The sequence below is a fragment of the Ustilaginoidea virens genome, chromosome 1, assembly GCF_000687475.1.
Source record: "Ustilaginoidea virens chromosome 1, complete sequence".
In the NCBI taxonomy this organism is placed as follows: Eukaryota; Fungi; Ascomycota; class Sordariomycetes; order Hypocreales; family Clavicipitaceae; genus Ustilaginoidea; species Ustilaginoidea virens.
In genome coordinates, this window is record NC_057316.1 from 7,320,149 (window position 1) to 7,339,638 (window position 19,490).

The 19,490-nt window shown below is 51.5% G+C and overlaps 8 protein-coding genes across 8 annotated transcripts; 4 read left to right on the forward strand and 4 right to left on the reverse strand.

Moving 5' to 3' along the window:
* Positions 1 to 1,190: 1,190 nt before the first annotated feature.
* Positions 1,191 to 1,787, reverse strand: UV8b_01752 (uncharacterized protein; the record flags this gene model as incomplete). The annotated part of the gene is made up of 3 exons (XM_043139250.1): positions 1,191 to 1,343; positions 1,442 to 1,570; positions 1,635 to 1,787. 3 exons carry the CDS (start codon positions 1,785 to 1,787, stop codon positions 1,191 to 1,193), a joined length of 435 nt encoding a protein of 144 aa, XP_042995184.1.
* Positions 1,788 to 2,611: 824 nt separating this feature from the next.
* Positions 2,612 to 3,389, reverse strand: UV8b_01753 (uncharacterized protein; the record flags this gene model as incomplete). Its single annotated transcript, XM_043139251.1, has 3 exons — positions 2,612 to 2,862; positions 2,911 to 3,159; positions 3,215 to 3,389. The coding sequence occupies 3 exons, from the start codon at positions 3,387 to 3,389 to the stop codon at positions 2,612 to 2,614; spliced, it is 675 nt and encodes a 224-aa protein (XP_042995185.1).
* Positions 3,390 to 6,040: 2,651 nt separating this feature from the next.
* Positions 6,041 to 9,789, forward strand: UV8b_01754 (uncharacterized protein; the record flags this gene model as incomplete). The annotated part of the gene is made up of 6 exons (XM_043139252.1): positions 6,041 to 6,130; positions 6,317 to 6,540; positions 6,630 to 6,922; positions 7,017 to 8,192; positions 8,259 to 8,654; positions 8,756 to 9,789. The coding sequence occupies 6 exons, from the start codon at positions 6,041 to 6,043 to the stop codon at positions 9,787 to 9,789; spliced, it is 3,213 nt and encodes a 1,070-aa protein (XP_042995186.1).
* An 873-nt stretch (positions 9,790 to 10,662) lies between these two features.
* UV8b_01755 (uncharacterized protein) lies at positions 10,663 to 11,685 on the forward strand (the record flags this gene model as incomplete). Its single annotated transcript, XM_043139253.1, has 1 exon — positions 10,663 to 11,685. One exon carries the CDS (start codon positions 10,663 to 10,665, stop codon positions 11,683 to 11,685), a length of 1,023 nt encoding a protein of 340 aa, XP_042995187.1.
* A 477-nt stretch (positions 11,686 to 12,162) lies between these two features.
* UV8b_01756 (uncharacterized protein) lies at positions 12,163 to 13,039 on the forward strand (the record flags this gene model as incomplete). The annotated part of the gene is made up of 2 exons (XM_043139254.1): positions 12,163 to 12,461; positions 12,526 to 13,039. 2 exons carry the CDS (start codon positions 12,163 to 12,165, stop codon positions 13,037 to 13,039), a joined length of 813 nt encoding a protein of 270 aa, XP_042995188.1.
* A 184-nt stretch (positions 13,040 to 13,223) lies between these two features.
* UV8b_01757 (uncharacterized protein) lies at positions 13,224 to 14,644 on the reverse strand (the record flags this gene model as incomplete). The annotated part of the gene is made up of 2 exons (XM_043139255.1): positions 13,224 to 14,447; positions 14,501 to 14,644. 2 exons carry the CDS (start codon positions 14,642 to 14,644, stop codon positions 13,224 to 13,226), a joined length of 1,368 nt encoding a protein of 455 aa, XP_042995189.1.
* A 557-nt stretch (positions 14,645 to 15,201) lies between these two features.
* UV8b_01758 (uncharacterized protein) lies at positions 15,202 to 16,433 on the forward strand (the record flags this gene model as incomplete). The annotated part of the gene is made up of 3 exons (XM_043139256.1): positions 15,202 to 15,307; positions 15,387 to 15,615; positions 15,689 to 16,433. The coding sequence occupies 3 exons, from the start codon at positions 15,202 to 15,204 to the stop codon at positions 16,431 to 16,433; spliced, it is 1,080 nt and encodes a 359-aa protein (XP_042995190.1).
* Positions 16,434 to 17,121: 688 nt separating this feature from the next.
* On the reverse strand, positions 17,122 to 18,765 carry UV8b_01759 (uncharacterized protein; the record flags this gene model as incomplete). Its single annotated transcript, XM_043139257.1, has 2 exons — positions 17,122 to 17,748; positions 17,812 to 18,765. The coding sequence occupies 2 exons, from the start codon at positions 18,763 to 18,765 to the stop codon at positions 17,122 to 17,124; spliced, it is 1,581 nt and encodes a 526-aa protein (XP_042995191.1).
* Between the last annotated feature and the right edge of the window lie 725 nt (positions 18,766 to 19,490).

Here is a 19,490-nt window from a genome sequence, read left to right on the forward strand (position 1 = left end):
GAGAGGTTTGGACTAGGCGAATCAGGACGAGAGTCTAGCCGATAGATACAGGGAGAATGCGGAGGAAAGGTATGCGGGAAAAGAGGGGAGAGGATGGGCTATTGACTTTATGAACGAAAACCGGCGGACTGCGGCAGATGTCAAAGTTGTTGGGCGCTACAGCAACCACCCAAGCCAACGGCCTACCTTACGCACCTCTCCTTAGTAGGTAGGTACCTAACCTAAGGTAAGGACAGAAGATTTGGCTAAACTCGAGCTCCCTACGGTCGACCAAGATGAAGCTTGTCCCCAGCTTGAGCCAACCAGGAGGATGGCGGGACGCTTTTGCAGCACCCGGATAGCCAGTGACCCACCAATGGCGTCACCGTAGGGAGGAGCGGCATGCATTGACGGCTGGTGACGGACATATGTACATAGCAGCAAAGAGACAGGGAGTTTCAGGATTGGTGGGGTCGGCATAAGCGCTTGCTTTCCATTTTCCATGCGCAGCATTTGCCAACACTTGGGTAGGTACATTAGGTTAGGTACCTAGTGGGTTGCGAGTGGCTAGGTACCTACCTACCTAGGTAGGTAGGTAGGTACGTATCCGGGCTGGTATCATGCTCATGCTGCTGCTACGGAAGCCGCAAACTGCATGCTACTTGAGCATCAGCATAAGCAGCAAGGACGGGAAGAAGACATGGACTGACTGGCTTGACCATGGCAGATTGCCGACTTGTCGGTGCGACATGATCTTCGGAGGGGTCAGCGGGGTTGGAGGGGCTGGCCGGCTGTATGTACTCAGGACGAGCTGGAGGGTTGGAGAGGGGTCAATCAGCAAGCCAGAAAAGCGGGGCACCCGCCACTGTTGCCCACCCGCGCCCCCCAACCCCAACCACCCACCGGCTATTGACCGTACCTACGGAGTACACGCAGCCAGCAGTCGACAACGAGAACCACGCAATCAAAATGATAAATTCCGTGACAGAAGAACAACCTCAAAAAAGTGTCGCAGAGTTGGTCTGGCCTGGCGAAAACCCACAAAATCTACCCGTCATCTTTTCTCGCACCTTTAATTTGAGAGTCTTCCACTATTGTTTTTTTTCTTCCCCTTACCCCGCTCTTCTCTAGGCCTCGGCATTCCATACACAAGAGAAAGTGACAAGAAAAAACGAATGAAAACCTCGTGGAAATGTAGTCTGTCTTTGCCGTCAACGCCTCCAGGTGCCCGTGAGGCCACGGTTGGCAGTGATATCTGGATAGTTGTACGACTTTGACCCTATCGGGCCCAGCTGACACGCCGCCTTGGTTATCCAATGAGTAACAACACATAGCCCTTCATCGACTATGCCTGTCGTAGCAGGCTTTCAATCAGTCAGCAACAAACAGTACCTCAATCATTCCGAACCAGCAAGTAGGTCCGCGCTCCAAAGAAAAGCGTCGCCACAAGTTAGGTACTTACGTCTTTGCCCTCCTCCTGTGGTGATCGGCAAGGCATCGCCTTCCTGAGTATGTTTTCGTACCGTCTGCCATTCTCGTTTACGTACTCTAATTCTTCGTAGTAACATTTCTTGGTATCTGCTCGTGCAACCTGTACCCCTATTGTCAAAGACACGACTTCCCTGCTTGAAAAGTTGGCGGCTCATCTTTCTTACCCCGACAACCGACTCAAGTTCCGGCGTCAAGGCGCGTATGTGGGCATCAAAGTCCTGCCATCTCTTGAACCATTGCCAACTTTTTTGCCAGTGATCCTCTTTGGCCAGCGTAAGAGGAGCCAAGGAAGCGATGAGCGCGATCGCAAGTTGCATTTCGAAACAGGGTCTTGTACGGCAACTAGGGTTTAGGGGTGTGCTTGGCCAGTCAAAGTGCGACAAGTTCCCGTATATATATACCTGATATTCGGCCCTGTTGCCGTAGACTGCGTCGTCGAATATATCCATACTAGCACCTATTTAAATATAATACAGTGGCACTAGGGCACGTTTGCTGGCAGAGCAAGCCACAAGCCCACCCAGAAATAGCTACTACGCTCCAGGTTGTTTTAAATAGCCAAGGATACGGTGCATCGAGTGCGCAAAGCTCGACATGCCGTGCTGTGTCACTAGGTATGTGACGGTTGGGCGCCACGTTTCTATATAAGTTCATTCAGTAGAGGTACAGTAAACGGCGAAATGGGTGTCCGGGTTTTCCTAAACAAGCACGGATAATCAGGTAGGTTGGGCCATGCTGTGCCTCGTGTGGCTTATATTGTCGTTTTAATCATATATCCTATGCGAAGGTCTGTTGGCGACATTCCGGACCATGAACTCGATTCATGCCTTGATGGAACGGCAATGTCTTGTACGAGGAGATTGGAGAGAAATCATCAGAAAGATCAATTGGTCAGGCGCTGTGCTCTGTGGATTGGACACAGAAAAGAATGTCTCGGTGCAAAACAACGGGACCCTGCTGTTACAGAGTATACGACCAGAGAATACCTACCTACCTCCTAGGTATGCGGTCGCGTGATTGGGCACGTAGTGCGAGGTAGCGACAGTTGCATTGAACCTACAAAGTATGAATTGGTCGGGACAGAAGAAGAAGGAAAGTATTGATGAAAGGGAAGCCGAGCTGTGCCGCTTCCGAGCTTACATTACCTACCCTCAACTATCTCCTGCGACACTTCCGCCGTCGCCTGGACAATAAGCTCATGCTCATGACCATGCATCCTCTCCTTGAACTCGTCCAGCTCCTCTCCCTTCCACTCGACCTCTTTCACCAAGATGGGCGCACCCCTATCCACCTCATCAATCACGTAGTGGGCCATAATACCCGTGCGTGTTAGTCGCCCAGCCTTGAACTCTTCAAAAGCCCGCTCAATCGCCATGGCTCCATCGAACTCGCCTATGCAAATTGTAAGTAGCCAGCTGCGTCATCATCTCCAAAACTTACCAGGTAGGGCCGGATGGAGGTTGATTATCCGCACCCCGGCCCGTTCGATGGGTTCTAGGAAAGCAGTTGAAAAGACGTGCATCCACCCAGCGAGGACAATTAGGTCGGGCCTTTCCCTGTCTGGTGAAAGAACCCTCTCAGCTAATGCAGCATCGTATTTTTGACGGCCTTGAGCTACTTTGTGTTGGTCTGTTTCTCCCTTCTGCAAAAACCCGTGGCTGATCATATTCAAATAGTCGCAGGGAATGCCTGTTTCGGAATAAATATCGTGCTTGGGGGCGCGCGGATGGTAAAGCGTTCCTACCAGCTGCATCCGCTCGAGCCATTGCGTGAGCGTTTTTCCGGTTGGCGATGAGGCGGACGATGCGGCTATTTCGAAGTCGACCCGTCGATATAGCATCTATGAGAGCCTGAAAGTTGGAGCCGAAGCCCGAGGCCATAACAAGGATTCGACATGGCGACTCTTGTGACCTGTTCATCCTGCAGAATATGGCGGCAGAATCGCGACGGAGATTGTTGCATCACTAGAGCTTCACAAAGCTTTTCTTTTTTTGCGATGTCACGTGACAGGTGCGGGATGGAAGATCTGGATTTTTTTAAGTTTCGGCTGTTCAGATAAACACGAAGACCACAAAACTCGAACACGGAGCCGCCGGCTAAACCCCAAATAAAATGTGTACCTTTGCACTTCCTTTATTTTCGCTGCTCTAATTTTCAAGTACGCGCATATCAAGGGAAATCGCGCACACGTTACAGCGGCACACTACCTACCTGGTAGGAGGTAGGTAGAGGTAGGTAGAGGTAGGCATAAACATCAACATATTACCTATAATCACCTGGTGCCTTGATACCCCGCGCGCGCCCTATATAATACTAGGTATCCGTCGGTCGTTTTCTAATACTTCCAGTCAGGCAGATATTTTTCTCAGCATGCAGTAATATAATTTTTAAGTATTCGATGCCCCATTGGTGTGTGAGTAAAGATTGGCGCATTGACTGAGCACCCATCCAGGAATTTGAGAGCGGCTTCACCGGTCAACTTGGTGTCCGCTGGTCCTCTGTGCTGCTGCCAACGTATCGGTTGCCGTGGTGCCACGAATCAGCGGCTCAACTGAGGCTTTTTCTGGTTCAAGTCCTCGACAGACTGGTGGTGCCACACAAGCATAGTGTCAATTCAATGTCCTGGGAGGGCGGCGAATAAAGAACTTCGATAGGTTGGGTTTTTTGATGGGAGCTTGCATTTAACAGGTAGGGTGCCGCCGAATCCTTCGGTTTCAAAGGCACAGTGAAAGCGGAGGGGGAAAGAGCTACGCTCTCCGCTTTCCCTGACAAATTGCATGCAAGGCAAGATGAGCTGTATCTTCAGCGACGCACTGTTGCTGCAACACATAAGATGTAGGTAAGGAAACAGGCTGAGCATAACAGCTTTGAACGGGACAAATTTCATCACACGCCAGAATCTGATGGAAAGTCGGCTGCTGTTCTAAGCATTTGGCCTCTCAGTCTGACCCTACTTGAGGTGAGCGGTGTGAAGGCGAGGGGGCGAGTTCATGCCATGCCGTTCCATTCTTCTTATCTCGTTTGGAAGTCGTTATTGATGATTTTTTAGCTTCCTTTCTTGGCCTTTCCATCCTTTGCTTTCTCCTTTTTCTTTCCCATCGCCCATCTCCCCCCTCCCCCCTCCCCCCTCCCCTCTTTTTTTTTTTTTTTTTTGTCATGCCATTGCCTCCCAAGCTCATCACACAGTATCAGCGTCGCACCTGTCCTCTGTTGCACCAAGCCATCTTCGGACGCGTAACCGACCAGCAGGATTCTTCTTCTCCAAGCTTGCATGTTCCGTTACCCCTCCAAGCAACATCGGGGACAGGAGAAAAGGTTGGGAGCCAGCCAGATGTGACTCGGGCAATCATTTTCATCACTTGATTTCCGCCAGAGCCTCCGAACCCCAGAATCTTACAGGGTCACGGCGCGGGAGGTATCCCAGATGCAGCACGACAAGACTTATTCGAGTCTTGACCAACATACATTTGCAGGAACGAAAATTATACTGGACTCAAGATATGCCAGGGAAATTCAGAGGTGTTGTCTTCAGTTGTAGCAATGGCGATCTGTCGCAATCGACAACTAGCTTCAGGGGGGACGTTACATTCGGGCGGCATGGCCATCTCGTTGACCATCCTTGCTGCTTGAAAGCAAACTGAGGTAAGCCGAGGAGGGTGCACCTCCTTGGACCAGATCGCCCATGATCTCCCCATGACATACCGGATGTTGTCCGTGGCCATCTTGCCGTGACATCGCAGCTGCAAGAGCAGAAGGGACACTTAAGCGGCCAAAAAAATAGTTATGTCTCATCATAGGCGTCGGTTGCACTGAGTACGACACTCCAGACTACCTGCTCGTTGTGGGCAGCCCGTATCCACGGTCAATGTCAAGTTTGAAAAGAGGAAAACAGGGGAACCTTTCGTGCATTCAAACTGTACGTCTCGGCTTGACGAGAACAAGAAAATAATCACCCTGCAAAGTACATGTGTTGCTCGGAACGGTTCTGCGGCAATGCATAGTTGGCAGCTATTCGATAGTACGCACAACCACTGCCACAAATTTCGTTAGCTCTGTTAACCACCATTGCAAGCATGCACTAGTGCAACTGGTGAGATTCGACCAGCCTTCTGGGCCTTCAGATGCTCATTCTGCGAAGGTAAGTCATCACTCCATACCCCTGCTCGTCAAACCCGTCGATGGGGTTGCAGGGGTCTGAATGGTGCTTAGACAGCCCCTAGCGTTTCCAGGGCGAGCGTCTCCTCTATTGGCGCGGCGTTGACGACTCATCACCAATCCATGTCCAGGCTGGGGTCAAATTCATGCATATCAGCTGAGGCCTTGCCGCCCGGGGCACAATCTTTCCCATCCCACTTCCGGCCTGGCTTCGAAATCAAGAGCATTCGCTGCTGTCCTCACGGAAAATGTACCGTGTCTGGCGTCCCTTTTCCACCTCTATGCGCACTGCTGAACCCCTTGGGTCAAGGTTTTCTGCCCTGCACAGCCTTTCGCCTACGGAAACTTTGACCAGTCTTTGTCCCCTCTATTTCTATGGTACATAGCAAGGTAAACATGATTCTGGTGCCTCACAATGGCCAGTGACTCCAGAACCCACTTGACAGACGGCACCCTTTTGCAACTATGGAACTTTCTTGACGCTCGAGGCCTGGATCTTGACATGGTACGTGCATGGCGATGCTGTTTCTACATCCCGAAGCCATCACTTTCAGGTTCGGGGATGGTGATTTCTGGAGGGTCCCGCCTTTTCGCATCGAGGGCCTCCCGACTCCCAACAGCACGACTCGTTTGACAGACAGGCATTGGGGATATGAACCTTGGGACGCTGCTAACGTCAATCCTTCCGCAGGGTGGAGATCAAGATCCAAGGCAGGGGTCAGCTCGCAATGGCTCTACTGGCGGAACGGTCAGTACCTCCGTCAGCAATAAGGGATCCTCGGCAGATAAATTGGGTACCACCTTTATACCCGTGTCTGTCTTTGTCGGCGTTTGCTTGCTCGTATTTATCGTCCTGCGCCGCTGCTGCAAGAGAGTCTACGCACCGAGAACGATTGCAGAGCTACGGACACCAGAGTGAGCTTCCCATCACTTGCAGCTCCGAGCGACTTCTTCACCGATCTGTCGCTCGGCAACAAACTTGCGCAAACTAAGTACTGCCCTAGTCCACCGAGCCCTTCTTTGCCAGGGGGGTGGATTGACTGGATAGCACCATTTTTCAAGACACCAGATACCTGGGTGCTGAATCATGGATCCCTCGACGGCTTTTTCTTCCTCCGGTTTTTGAAGGTCGTTCGCAACATCTGCCTCGGAGGATGCATTATAACGTTCCCCGTGCTGCTTCCTGTCCATGCGACAGGAGGGATGGGACTTGCAGGTCTCGACATGCTAACAATCGGAAACGTGAAAGATCCCCAAAAGTTACTCGCCCACGTCTTTGTGGCATGGGCCTTTTTTGGTATTCCTCATTCTTTTCTCGTCGCCATTTGCTCGCGACCCCGTTTTCTTGTGATGTGTCCGACATAAGAAAAGCTAATAAATGCGTTCAACAGGGTTTGCTCTCTACACGATTGTTAGAGAGTGCATCTATTATGTCAATCTTCGCCAAGCATACCTTTCCTCGCCATATTATGCAGACCGAATATCTTCGCGCACCATCATGCTCACGTGTGTTCCCAGGGAGTATCAAGATGAGCGCCGACTTCGTAAGCTGTACGGCGACGCTGTTAAACGAGTATTCATCCCGCGAACCTCCAAAGCACTCGCTAAACTGGTCAAGGAGCGTGAGCAGACGGCAGAAAGATTGGAAAAGGCCGAAATTACGCTTATCAAGACGGCGAATCAGGCCAGGCAGAAGCGAGTGGCTCAACCACCGGAATCGGTCAACAAATCCAGCCCAGCATCTTCTGTCATGGAGTCGACCAGACCAAAGCAGGATTTGGCAAAGTTTGCAAGCGTCAAGACGGTGACTGAAATTTGTACTAAAAGAAGCCCGGAAGTTTCGGACTCGGTTTTATACTTGGGGACATTGGGCGACAAAATTTGCAAGGATGCTGGCCGGGACAAGGACGAAAAACTCAACCCACAGACTCGCGGTTCCAATGTAGATGACGAAGAAGAAGAATATACCCACCCTTACGGGCTTTCAGAGAACCTCCCCGACGTCAGAGGATCTGTTGCAGCCCAGTGGATTCCCGTCGAAAAAAGACCCTACCACCGCCCAATGGGGAACTTCTTCCGTCGACAGGACACCATCCGATGGACACGGCTTCGACTGCGCCAACTCAATGTTCAGATCCACAAGATGAGGAAGCAAATCCGACGTGACGAGGGCGCCACGTTGCCAACCGTATTTGTTGAATTTTACACTCAAGAAGCAGCCCAGGCAGCTCACCAAGTGCTCTCTCACCACCGACCGCTTCAAATGTCAAATCGTCTTTTGGGCGTGAGACCAGATGAGGTCATTTGGTCATGTCTGCGGATGACATGGTGGGAACTCATCATCCGACGATTCACTGTCCTGGCAATCGTAACAATGGCAGTCATCTTCTGGGCGATCCCCTCGGCTTTTATCGGAACAATCAGCAACATTGACAGTCTGATTGAAAGATTTGCATTTCTCAGCTTCCTCCACAAACTGCCGACTGTTATTCTCAATTTCATACAGAGCTTCCTACCTCCAGTTGCTTTGACCATGTTGATGGCCATTGTGCCGTGGCTGCTGCGATGTAAGTGGTTTGATTAACGTTTCGACATGTAGGGATTGCCTCGCTAACTGGGACAACTTTCCAAAGTCTGTGGCAGAATGTCCGGCATCCCGACTACGACTAGCGTCGAACTTTTTGTGCAAAACATATATTTCGCGTTTCAAGTTGTGCAGGTCTTCCTCGTTACGACCATCACATCGGCTGCGTCATCTGCCTTGGGAAAGATCTTGTCTAACCCGCTCGGGGCGAAAGATCTTTTGGCCACAAACCTCCCTAAAGCGTCCAACTTTTACCTTTCCTATATTCTGATTCAGTGTTTGATGAGTGGCGGTGTCCGATTAATTCAGCCGTTTGGGTTAGTTCGTCACTACATTATTGCGAGATTGAGTGCTATACCACGGACAAGGTATAAACGGTGGGCCTCTTTAGAGCCGGTGCATTGGGGGGGCATCTATCCAGTTTTTACGAATATGGGAGTTATTGGTGAGTGACAGGGAGAAGCCACCTTGTCGTGTCCGGGTGAATCTGGAAGCGTTTTATGCAGAAGCGTTTCCCTTGGCGGTACTTTGTTAACATCTCTACAGCGCTCAGTTATGCTTTCATTGCACCTCTTGTTCTCCTCTTCGCGGCGGGCGGCATTTTTTGCACGCAAATTGTCTGGAAATACAACCTCCTCTACGTCATTGACTCGGATATGGATACAAAGGGACTATTTTATCCGCGGGCTCTCATTCATCTTACCATTGGCTTATACCTCGCGGAGGTTTGCCTGATAGGCCTCTTTGCGCTAAAGCTCGCTTTTGCACCTCTTGCACTCATGGTAATCTTCTTTGTTTTCACCGGCCTGGTGCACTTTTCGCTCAGCGACGCCATTGCACCTCTTTTGCTCAATCTGCCTCAGACACTACCCTTGGAAGGCGAAATCCAGGAAGAGGAAAGAGCCAAGGCACTTCGAGAAAAAGAGCTGGCCTCCGCGCGGCTCGAACAAGCCGGCGACGCAGTGGGTGCCGCAAACGACTACTACGATACCGAGCAAGTTTTTGGCGACGAAGAGTCATTCGCCCAGTCAGACGACGAGGACGAAGACGAGGAGGAAGAGGGCCATTCGGGTGATGAGCACGAAATCACAGGGACTCGAGCCGTCGAAGGCGCCGCCAGCATTGGGGCCACCCTTAAGGACTGGCTCAAGAACAGGTCCCGATCCAAAATCAACAAGGAGATTAGCAAATCCGGCATAATCGAGTTCCTGGACAAACTTGGGCTTTGGAAGCTCGACAAGAACGCGAGTGGCGAACCCCCCGGTTTCTTGGCACGCTGGCTGCACCCAGAAGAGTACGAAGACTTCGTCGCGCTGCGCAACACCATCCCCAGCGACCAGTTTCCGCCCGTCGAGTACCCTCCTGAATTCAGGAAGCGCTGCTACTTGGCACCGGAAATGTGGGCGCCGAAGCCGACGCTATGGATTCCCAGGGACGAGGCACGGGTGAGCAGGCAGGAGGTTACGCACACGAAAATATACACGCCGATTTCGGATAAGGGAGCCGACTTGGACGGTAAGGGTAGAGTGGTGGCCTACTTTGATAAAGCCCCGATGAGAAAGTCGCGATTGCTGTTGTGACAGACGTCATGACCTGGAGTTGGATTGTCGCCTCTTTTTACGAATTTTCGGGAAGTAATGGGTATTATTCGCGATCAACCATTCAGTGGCACATTTACCACAGATCGCCAAGAAGCAGCTAACACACCTCAGTCCTACGTTCGATATCAACAGGGCATGTTTGCCCGGTGATTCCGGCGACATAAAGCCACTTCGTCGCAGACAGAATCCCGATAGCAGCTAGTGGCCGTCTAACTGCTTGTCAGCCACCCATCGCCATGTACAGGGCCACCCCACCCGCGACCCAGAAGGATTCCGGCGAACCTACGGGTGGAGTATTGGATATTGATAAACCTCAGTTACAGTAATAGCAACTTCAAATTGCTGGATAAATGTTCAACTATAGCATCGGTATTTGGCTTAGGATTAGGATGATGCACAGCTCAGAGTCTCTTCCAAGGCCAGCGCGCGAGCTAAACCTGATGTCGCGTGGCAGGACTCGGGATGATCAAAAGTGATGTGGTGCAAACAAGCGAACTGTTGCATGTACCTATATGTATGAAACTTATCGAAAGACAACTCCTCCGTTTTTGGGTTTAGCTCCTACTGCGATCAAAATGGCTACTGCGTGTTGGTGTACTCGCCGACAGACCTGGCGTTGGAGCTATTATCTAACTATCACATGGCGCTGTTCCTGATTCTGCCAAGGGATGTGCTAGCTGCATTAAAACCTTCCCAAGCTTGGGAACTTTAGACTTTGCAACAAATCAGATTAAAAGGTCCGCAACGCTGCATCTAGCTGTTTGTTCCCCGACTGAAATATCTATCTTAAATTTGTCCAACTTGCAATAAACGGCTACACCAACGCTTCTCATTGCAGACACAAGAGCGAACATGGCTCTCCCAAAGGTCTTCAAAGCAGTCGTCATCAAAGAAGCCAACGGTCCATTCGACGTCCAAGAGGTCGAGCTCAAGCATCCGTCTCCCAACCAGGTTCTGGTCAAAGTACTTGCCTGCGGCGTCTGTTTCTCCGACGTCGACATAGCAGCCGGTCACTACGGCGACGTCTTTCCTCGCACCCCGGGCCACGAACTCATCGGCGACGTAGTTGAGCTGGGCGAAGCTGTAAAAACCATCCAAATCGGGCAGCGAGTAGGCGGCCCCTGGCATGGAGGCCACGACGGGCGCTGCCGACAGTGCCAACGTTCCCAGTTCCAGATGTGCGACAATGCCCAAGTCAACGGCTTCACGCGCGACGGCGGTTTCGCAGAATACGCTCTCCTCGAGGAGGAAGCCGTCGTACGCGTTCCCAAGAACCTGGACGCCGCTGAAGCTGCGCCTCTTCTATGCGCGGGCGTGACGGTGTTTAATGGCATTCGCAAGATGCACGTCGAACAGGGCGCGCTCGTGGCTGTGCAGGGCCTCGGAGGCCTAGGCCATCTGGCTGTTCAGTACGCGAACCATATGGGGTACGAGGTGGCTGTTTTATCTTCGGGAGACGATAAAGCCGAGTTCGCGAAGCAGCTCGGGGTAAAGCACTACATCAATTCGAAGACGAGCGACGGGCCAGACGAGCTAAGGAAACTAGGCGGTGCAAGCATCATCGTCCAGACGGCTCCGAATCCGAAAGTCGTGAGTGGGTTGGTGGCGGGACTCGCGCCCGGAGGCAAGCTGCTGTGCTTGGCGCCGGTGGGCAAAGTCGAGTTTGATACCGTGGGCATGGTGTTGGGGGGAAAGAGTGTTCACGGCTGGCCGAGCGGGCATGCGCTCGATAGCGAGGAGGCGATTCGGTTTGCGGAGACGCACGGTATCAGGTGCATGGTGGAGAGGTTTCCGCTGGAACATGTGCAGAAGGCGGTGGATGGGCTGCTGGCTGGGAAGCCCAGGTTTAGGAACGTCTTGACCATGGTAAAGTAAGCAAGGGGCGTGGGATGAAGCCTGTGAGCAGCTAGTTGCTGTGCTGCGACGTTATGTCAAGGGAGGAGGAGAAAAGAAGCGAGGAAAAAAAAGGGGAACGCTGGGAGGTGACAGGGGGCAGGGCACGTGGGGATATTTGGTGAACCCAGCACGCGCTGCAGTAGTTTTTACAAAGTCACTGATGACCATCTGCATAGGTTTCCATGACTGTATGCCCGTATCTTTGATCGAGTATTGAATCGATTGATTATACGAAGTGCCAGACATCAATGATCAAACTCCAGAGTCTGTACGGACTATTTAGCTTGATTTGAAATTGCAGCCCCACCCATCGTCAGATCCTGCTACACACACCCAAAAAAACAAAAAAAGGAACTCGTGCAGCTCACTCAGCCGGGACATTTCGCACATGCAAACCAGCAGCGTCTACTGACAAGTGCTGGCGCAATCTCCATTGCAACGCAGCTACTTCAAAACATGCCGCTTGACACATCGACGTACTCGCTAGCCCTCCTGCGCGTCGATGGCCGCCGCTGGAACGAACTCCGCCGCCTCCACGCCCAAATCCGAATCCAAGATGCTGCCGACGGATCGTCCTACATGGAGATGGGCCATACCAAAGTCATGTGTGTAGTTACGGGGCCGTCGGAGCAGCAGCAGGCGCAGCGAAGAGGCGGGCAGCAAGCATCCGGAAGGGATGCCGCCTCGATCCATGTGAATCTCGTGGTCGCTGGGTTTTCGAGCGTCGATCGCAAGAAAAGAGGCCGCAACGACAAGTAAGTTTCGACAAGGAGCATGCCAGAAGGTTTCTTAAACCGCCGGCTAACCTCCTGGAGCTAGACGCATTCAAGAAATGGAAATCACCATTGCCAAGGCGCTCTCCTCCACCGTCCATACCCACCTCTTCCAGCATTCGTCCATCAACGTATCGCTTCATGTCCTTTCGCAGGATGGATCTCTGCTTGCCGCGCTCATCAACGCCGCGACGCTTGCCGTCATCGATGCCGGTATCCCCATGACGGATTACATTGCTGCCTGCACCGCCGGATCGACGTCTTCATATGCTGCTGGCGATGAATCCGCGGATCCGTTGCTCGACTTGAACAGCCAGGAGGAACAGGAACTCCCGTTTCTGACGGTGGCTTCGCTCGGCGACAGCGACCGCGTGGTGGCTCTCGTGTGCGAGAGTCGTCTTCAAGTCAGTAGACTGGAGGGCATGCTGGTTGTTGGTCTAGATGGGTGCAAGCAGGTCAAGAAATTTCTTGACAAGACCATCAAAGATAGAGGCGTCAAGATGATCAAAGAGGGGGCCGTCCAACCAAGTGATGCTGTGGCTATGAATCTCGATGAGTAGATTCGCTGCAAAGAAAAAAGGGCAAATTACCAGATGATGTTGGTATAGTTTTCCTCATACAAATTCGAGTTTTTTTTTTTTTTTTTTTTTTTTTTTTTTTTTTTTTTTGGCTTTACTACCTGCAGAGATATTGACTAATGTAACAATTTTCAGCATCCTTTCCCCTACAGCTTTTCGGTTTGCGCTAAAGCTCCTCATGTTTGACTTCATCAGCTGGCTTTTCCTGGGCAGCTTCCTCGTCTGGTTTGGCCGAGGCAGATGATGAAGATGAAGCCTTTTCAACACTGTCGACAATAATCTCCTTGGGAAGCTTCTTCTTGGCACCCTCACCCATGCGAATAGCGTCAATCCAAGATTCGACGCTTTCGGCGCCAAAGTCGCCCTCATAGTGTCTCCACCAGGCACGCCGGGCATTGACAGCAATGAGTTCCACGTCGGCCTTCAGATCAAGCGACTTTCGGATGACATCAACTCCCTCGACGCTGCTGGGGATGGCGAGGAAGGGGAAAAGCTGGCGGTGTCCGTAGACGTATTTGGTATTAATTTGTGACAAGGACGCTGTGACCTTGTCTCCCTTTTCAGAGGCATCGCTGGGGATGAAAGCCAGGATGCATGTGTGGGCTTTGGAGTGGAGGCATTTTTCAGCAAGGGTGTCCTTTGTGGCAATGGTGGTGATGGCAATGACTTCAGGAGTTGCACCGGTGGATTTTGCCGTCGCATCGTCCTTTGGAGACTCGGTCGACTGCTCGGGCTCGTCGGGCTTTTCGGAACTCTTAGGCTTCTTGTTGCCCTTGGCCTTGGGCGGCGCAGGATCAGGGTTTGGTTCCCCAACCTGTTTCAAAAACTCCACCATGTCCTTCTTCTTAAGCTCTCCATCGTAGACAATAGGCTTCGCATCAGTCCCAGCGGGAACAAGTACCAACGTGGGGAATTTCGCAATGCCAAACTTGTCAACCGCCTTCTTTTCCTTGTCGCGGACCTGCCCCACGGTGATGACGTCTAAAAAGTCAATGGCAATGCTGCGCAACAGAGCGCTCGTCGTGCCTTTGTCGGTGAACAAGATGGCCTTGGGCTTATCGCTCTCCAGGAACTTGTCCAAATCCTTGTCTGATACCCGCGCAACATGATTGTTGATTCTGCTAACGACGGCCTCAACAATGCCCGTGGCGGTACGAGGGCCTTGATAATCTTCCACGACGGGCTTGCCATTTGCTTTCTTGCCAGGGCGAACAATCTTGAGTGTGGGGAAGCCTTTTACGTCCATGGCACCACAGAGCTGCTTGTTTGCGTCATCGTCGCAGTCTACGGCAGCGACTTTGGCAAGACCATCTAGCTTCTTGGCGGCGTTTTCGTAGGCCGGTTTGAGGTTCTTGCAATGACCGCACCAAGGAGCGTAGAACTCGACAATCTATGGAGTTGAGCTTGGGAGATCTTTGCGAATACTGCCAAAGGTCAACTTACCGAAGTGTGGTTTGATTGCGCAATCAGGGAACTGTACGTCTTGGAAGTGACTTGAAGAACGGGCGAATTCTTGTTGTACATGCTGTGGGCAGCGGGTATAGAAGCCAGCATGGCCGCAAGGGCGACGAGGCCGCGTTGATGCATGCTGTCTTGCACCAGGTGGGTTGCAGAATTTCGCAGAGGGAAATCTCTCGGGAGGAGAGGGATTATATGCTTGTCGCGACGGAAGGCGTCGTCAAAACAACATGTCCTGCTTCTCTGTGACAAGAGGCCACGGTGTAACAGATGAAGCTGGGGAGGATCGGTGGGCGACCTGATTTATTAACTCGCGATGCCCCACTAGCTACCTCTGGATTCGGCACCGGCTTACGGACGTACAATAATTGATTTTACAGCTGGTATGTACGGTGTACTCCGTATGCGCCAATACTTTGGCACTGCAGCCCACGCAACGGGGCTGACTAACTTTCTAGGTACTCCGTACCTGTTGTCGCAAGTTTCTATCAACGCAAGATGCAACCCGTATGTGGTGGTGATGGTCTCGATTATTATGGCTCAACGTGCTTGTTACCGGCTTAACTTCTTACGCCCTACTCCTTTTACGGTACGTACTTGATTCTAGCCACACCTAAACGCAAACTCCTTCGCTGAATCCCGTTTCGAATTCGCGACACTTAACTACATCAGCAATCCCCTCCACAATGTCGACCGAGTCGCTTCCTCCTCCGCTCAAGATCCCCGAAGTCAGCCGCTTCCTTAATCGCGCGAACCAGCTTCGCACGGTCAAGCCCGCCATCGCATACTGGTGTAAGTCGAGACGGACCCAACAAGCAACCTTTGCATCCAAGACAAAGCAAAGCATCAGAGCTGACATTGATGCCCCAAGGCGAATACCACGCCGTCAACCAAATTGTGACCAAGGGCCTTCACACCACCGACGACGACTGCTTCACAATCACCAAAACCCTTCTGGAAAGACTGGAGGCTACCAAGGTGGAGCGCGCGGATGATGACGCCGTGGTAGACAATACAGCTGGGCAGGCGTACGTCGAGCAATTTGCCCAGGAAACATTTGAGAGGGCCGAGCGCGCAATGCGAGCCAACAAGGTTACAAGGTACCGCACCGCCCTGTCTCGCTGTCACTCACAGAATATTTCCCGCGACAGAATCGACGCTGATGCTAAACAGACAAACAGCAGATACGTTCGATGCGGCGGCAACTTTCTTCGACATCACACACGAATGGGGCACTCCCGAACCCGAAGTCCTGAAGAAAATCAAGTTTGCCAAGTGGAATGCTGCACGAATCCTGAAAGCTATTCGGGACGGCAGGAATCCCAATCAGTCGAATCCCAAGGTTGAGGAGGATGCAGGTTCGCTTGCCAGTGTCGCAGATCCAGTATTTCGGGAAATCACCAGCCCTGTTGGAACACAATCAGCCGTCACGACTACTGAAGGAGCTTCAGATGCAGCAGAATCTCGGGCCCCCCCTCCCGCGCAGGGATACTTCCCGCCTGCTTCCGCCTCGGCCAACATCTTCGCTGCTTCGCCCTTGAGCCAGGGTTTTGGTCCATCAGCATCAGGGGAAGCGCTGCCTCCTGCTCCAATGTCGCCTGCATCGTCTCCCGATGTGCACATTCCGCTGCAGTCGTCTACTCAGATTGCTGAAAAGGTACCGCGCCAAGTTACGCCTCCGCCACCAGAACCATCGTGGACAACTCCTGCTGCTGCGACATCACAGCCTGCCCACATACCTGAGAGGCAGGCGGCTTCACAGGTTCCGGCCTTGCCTGCGGAATTCACACCGAGCCATAAGAATATTGAACAGGCGCAAAAGCATGCCAAGTGGGCTATTTCGGCGTTAAACTTTGACGATACTCCTACCGCTGTTCAGGAGCTGAGAAATGCCTTGGCCATGCTTGGTGCTCTATGACACATCCGAGGACTCTATTCGTCGTTTCGACTGAGAGTCTAGCCTCTGTAGTCTTAAGTTGTTGCATCATGTTAAAGGGGTACAGTATAGACCGTGAGACCATGGTTTCGCACTGTTGTCTGGGTCGTGATATAGTTCATGCGCGCTTTTGCAGTTGGCCAACACCAAAATACATGATCAATGGCATCAAATCAAATCATCAGCCATGAACTTATTCCTCAAGTTTTTGTTCATGCTAGCGATAGAGGACTGTCGGTCGGCGGAAAAATACGATAAGACGTAAAAAAGGTCCTAATGTAGGTTTAGTAACATCCACTTACAGCACTTCGGCATCTATCTCCTACTTCAGGCTCATCATTTTCCATTCATGCACCTACTATACAAAAATTTTCGTTCCCACTCATCTGCTTCTCCCTGACTAACAGAATGCATGAAAAGTATTATGTGGAGAATACCCACCGCTCGTGTGCCCAGATAAATCAAGTTATAACAAGACTGGGTTCGAGCAATTTACTCTCCCGCTTATGACCTTGCTTTGCGTTTGACTGAGCTGTTCAGCTTCCCCTGAATACCACCTCGTGTTGGTGAATGCAGTCTCAAGCTCTTCGGAATCCTGGTTTTGTTTCAAGTTGATAAAAGTACAAGTGATGACGGAAATAAAAGATGCTTTAGGAAGGATTTTTGCCCATCACGCCTTTTTCTCTGCGCCTACTGCGTCGCTTTTAGGCTTGGGTCCGAACCAACCCAAGAAGGATCCCATCATGCTATTCATGGCTTCCTGTTGCGCCTTTTCCATGGCTTGTTGCTCCTCCATCAGCCATTTCTCGCCATTTTCGCGGATTTCCTTCTCTAGAAGCTCAAAGTTTCGCTGTCCTCGCTCCCTGGCAAGATCCTGCAACATCTTGCCCTGAGAAAAAGCCTCTGTTGGGTTTTGCTCGCCCTCAGGGGGTATGGTCATGCTCAAGTTGCTTGACTTGAGACCCAAGAGGTTGCTCAGTGCGCCCACTCCAGACTTCTTCGTCTTCTTTTTCTGCTCCAGTTCCTTGTTGAATTCCTTTCTTGCACTAGCCTCACGACGGGCAAACTCGGTCGGGATATGCTTACCCTGGAAGGATTTGAGAACCTTTCGAACATCCGAGTATTGCATGGTGTGGATGTATTCCAGGAAGGGGATTAGTCCCACTAGCTCGTTGTCCTTGATATCTCCTTTCCATGGATCCAGAATGATGGCGTTTTCTGGCTGCTTGCGTACGTGCTGGGCTTTAGTGTCGATGATGATGACCTTGGATAGATCTCGGTTCAGGTAGGAAAGATCCTGCAAAGTTCTCGTTAGCTAACATTGTAATGAATTGGCAAGTTTCAGTGCTTAGAAGCGTACCTTGACAATCTCACCATCTTCGTACTTGGTTGCCTCGCGATATAATGGCCACATAATGAAGCGGAAGGGGTCGAGTTTGCGAACAATTGGTTCACCCATGGCAAACGGCACACTGGTGAAAAGAACCAACTCGTAGTACTGACTCAGATATCTGACAAAATAGTCCATGCCAGGTCGTTTGGCAACTCTCCAGCCATGCTCGCGTGTCCATTCGCTGTGCACAAGGAGATCGTCCAAGCTTAAGCAAAGAGTGTAAGGGCGTTCGAAGCTGGGGTCAGGATCGGGGAGGAGCTTATCGAAGGCAGGATCCTGGTAGTAGGAGACGGACTCGCCCATACGAGCTCTTACTCTGTGCCACCAAAGGGTAGGGGTCCAACCGTTGGGAATGTCGCTGTGGCGTTCGGTTTCTATAACATCGTCCCAGTTCCGGCCCATGTAGAGTACTCCAAAGACACCTCCACTAGCAGCGGCTAGCAAAACGAATCGGGTCCACCATTTGCGATTGCGATCGCTTGTTGAAACGTACTCGGGCCGCTCTCGCTTTCCGCCACTTCCCGATTCTTGATCGACAGTCTCCAAAGCAGACTGAGACTGGCCCGATTGCTTTCGCAATTCCTCGTCGAGAGTTGAAGGAATACCTTGCGTCAAATCAGGTAGTTTGTGAAAAGGAGTAGGCTCTGGCTCCTTTGGAGCGTTTTTAGCGTCATCGGCGGGTGTAGTTGGCTTCTGAGATGAGGCAGATTCGAGAGCGGCGTCCGACTGCGACGAGGACGATGGCGAAGGCTGCTTTTTGCTTTGGTTGTTGATGGGATTGTTTTCGGTACTTGCAAATGTTCGAGTCCAAGGGGAGATGATACCAACCGCTTGCCTACGTACTGTGGGAGAAGCGGCTGATTTGTAAAGATGCGAGGCAATCAAACCCATACGTGGGGCACGGGCTATTCTTGACAACATCCCAAAGAAAAGCTGTTTCAGAGAGGGAAAGGAAGAGAAAAATTTAAGCAGATACGTAGGAATATTTGAACACACGAAAGCTATGAAAAGCTAGCGCCACATTGACAATCGCGACTGTCGAAATGTGATGCCTCACTAAAGGACTCGAAACCCCCGAGAGCAAATGTTGGAAGTGAAAAGAATGTCCCTTTTTTCCCCCCATAAGCAACTTTGGCTCGACAATATTCTCAACCACTAATGCGTCTGTGACATGGCTGTGCAATTAATGTTATCCACCTAAACGCCACAGGCTGACTTGAGCGGGTTTAGTTTTCGCCGATTGCCGTTCAAGCTTGCCGACCGCGGAAGTCTTCACGTGACACGGGATGTGATATCAGTAATTGCCATTTCATTGGTTGGTGGCATTTCGGCGAAGTTGAAAAACTGGGACGTTTTTTGAACACAGATCACCTTGTCATCTGCATCCATCACTTCGCTTCCCCTCACGCCAATATTGCGAGACCTACTGATCATCTCTGAACCATACATATCTCCTAGCTCGACCGACAACGTTCAGGCCCCTCTCTTTTATCGAACAATAAATAAAGGCAGTGCGATGCCTGCTCCTGCTACATTATAGGGGTGGGTCAAAGTCAGTCCTCGCGACACACGCCATGGCGCCACCATCGAATTGGCCGAACCTTTCATACGGCTTACAGCGTACGCACTGAATCCGCGAACCTGAA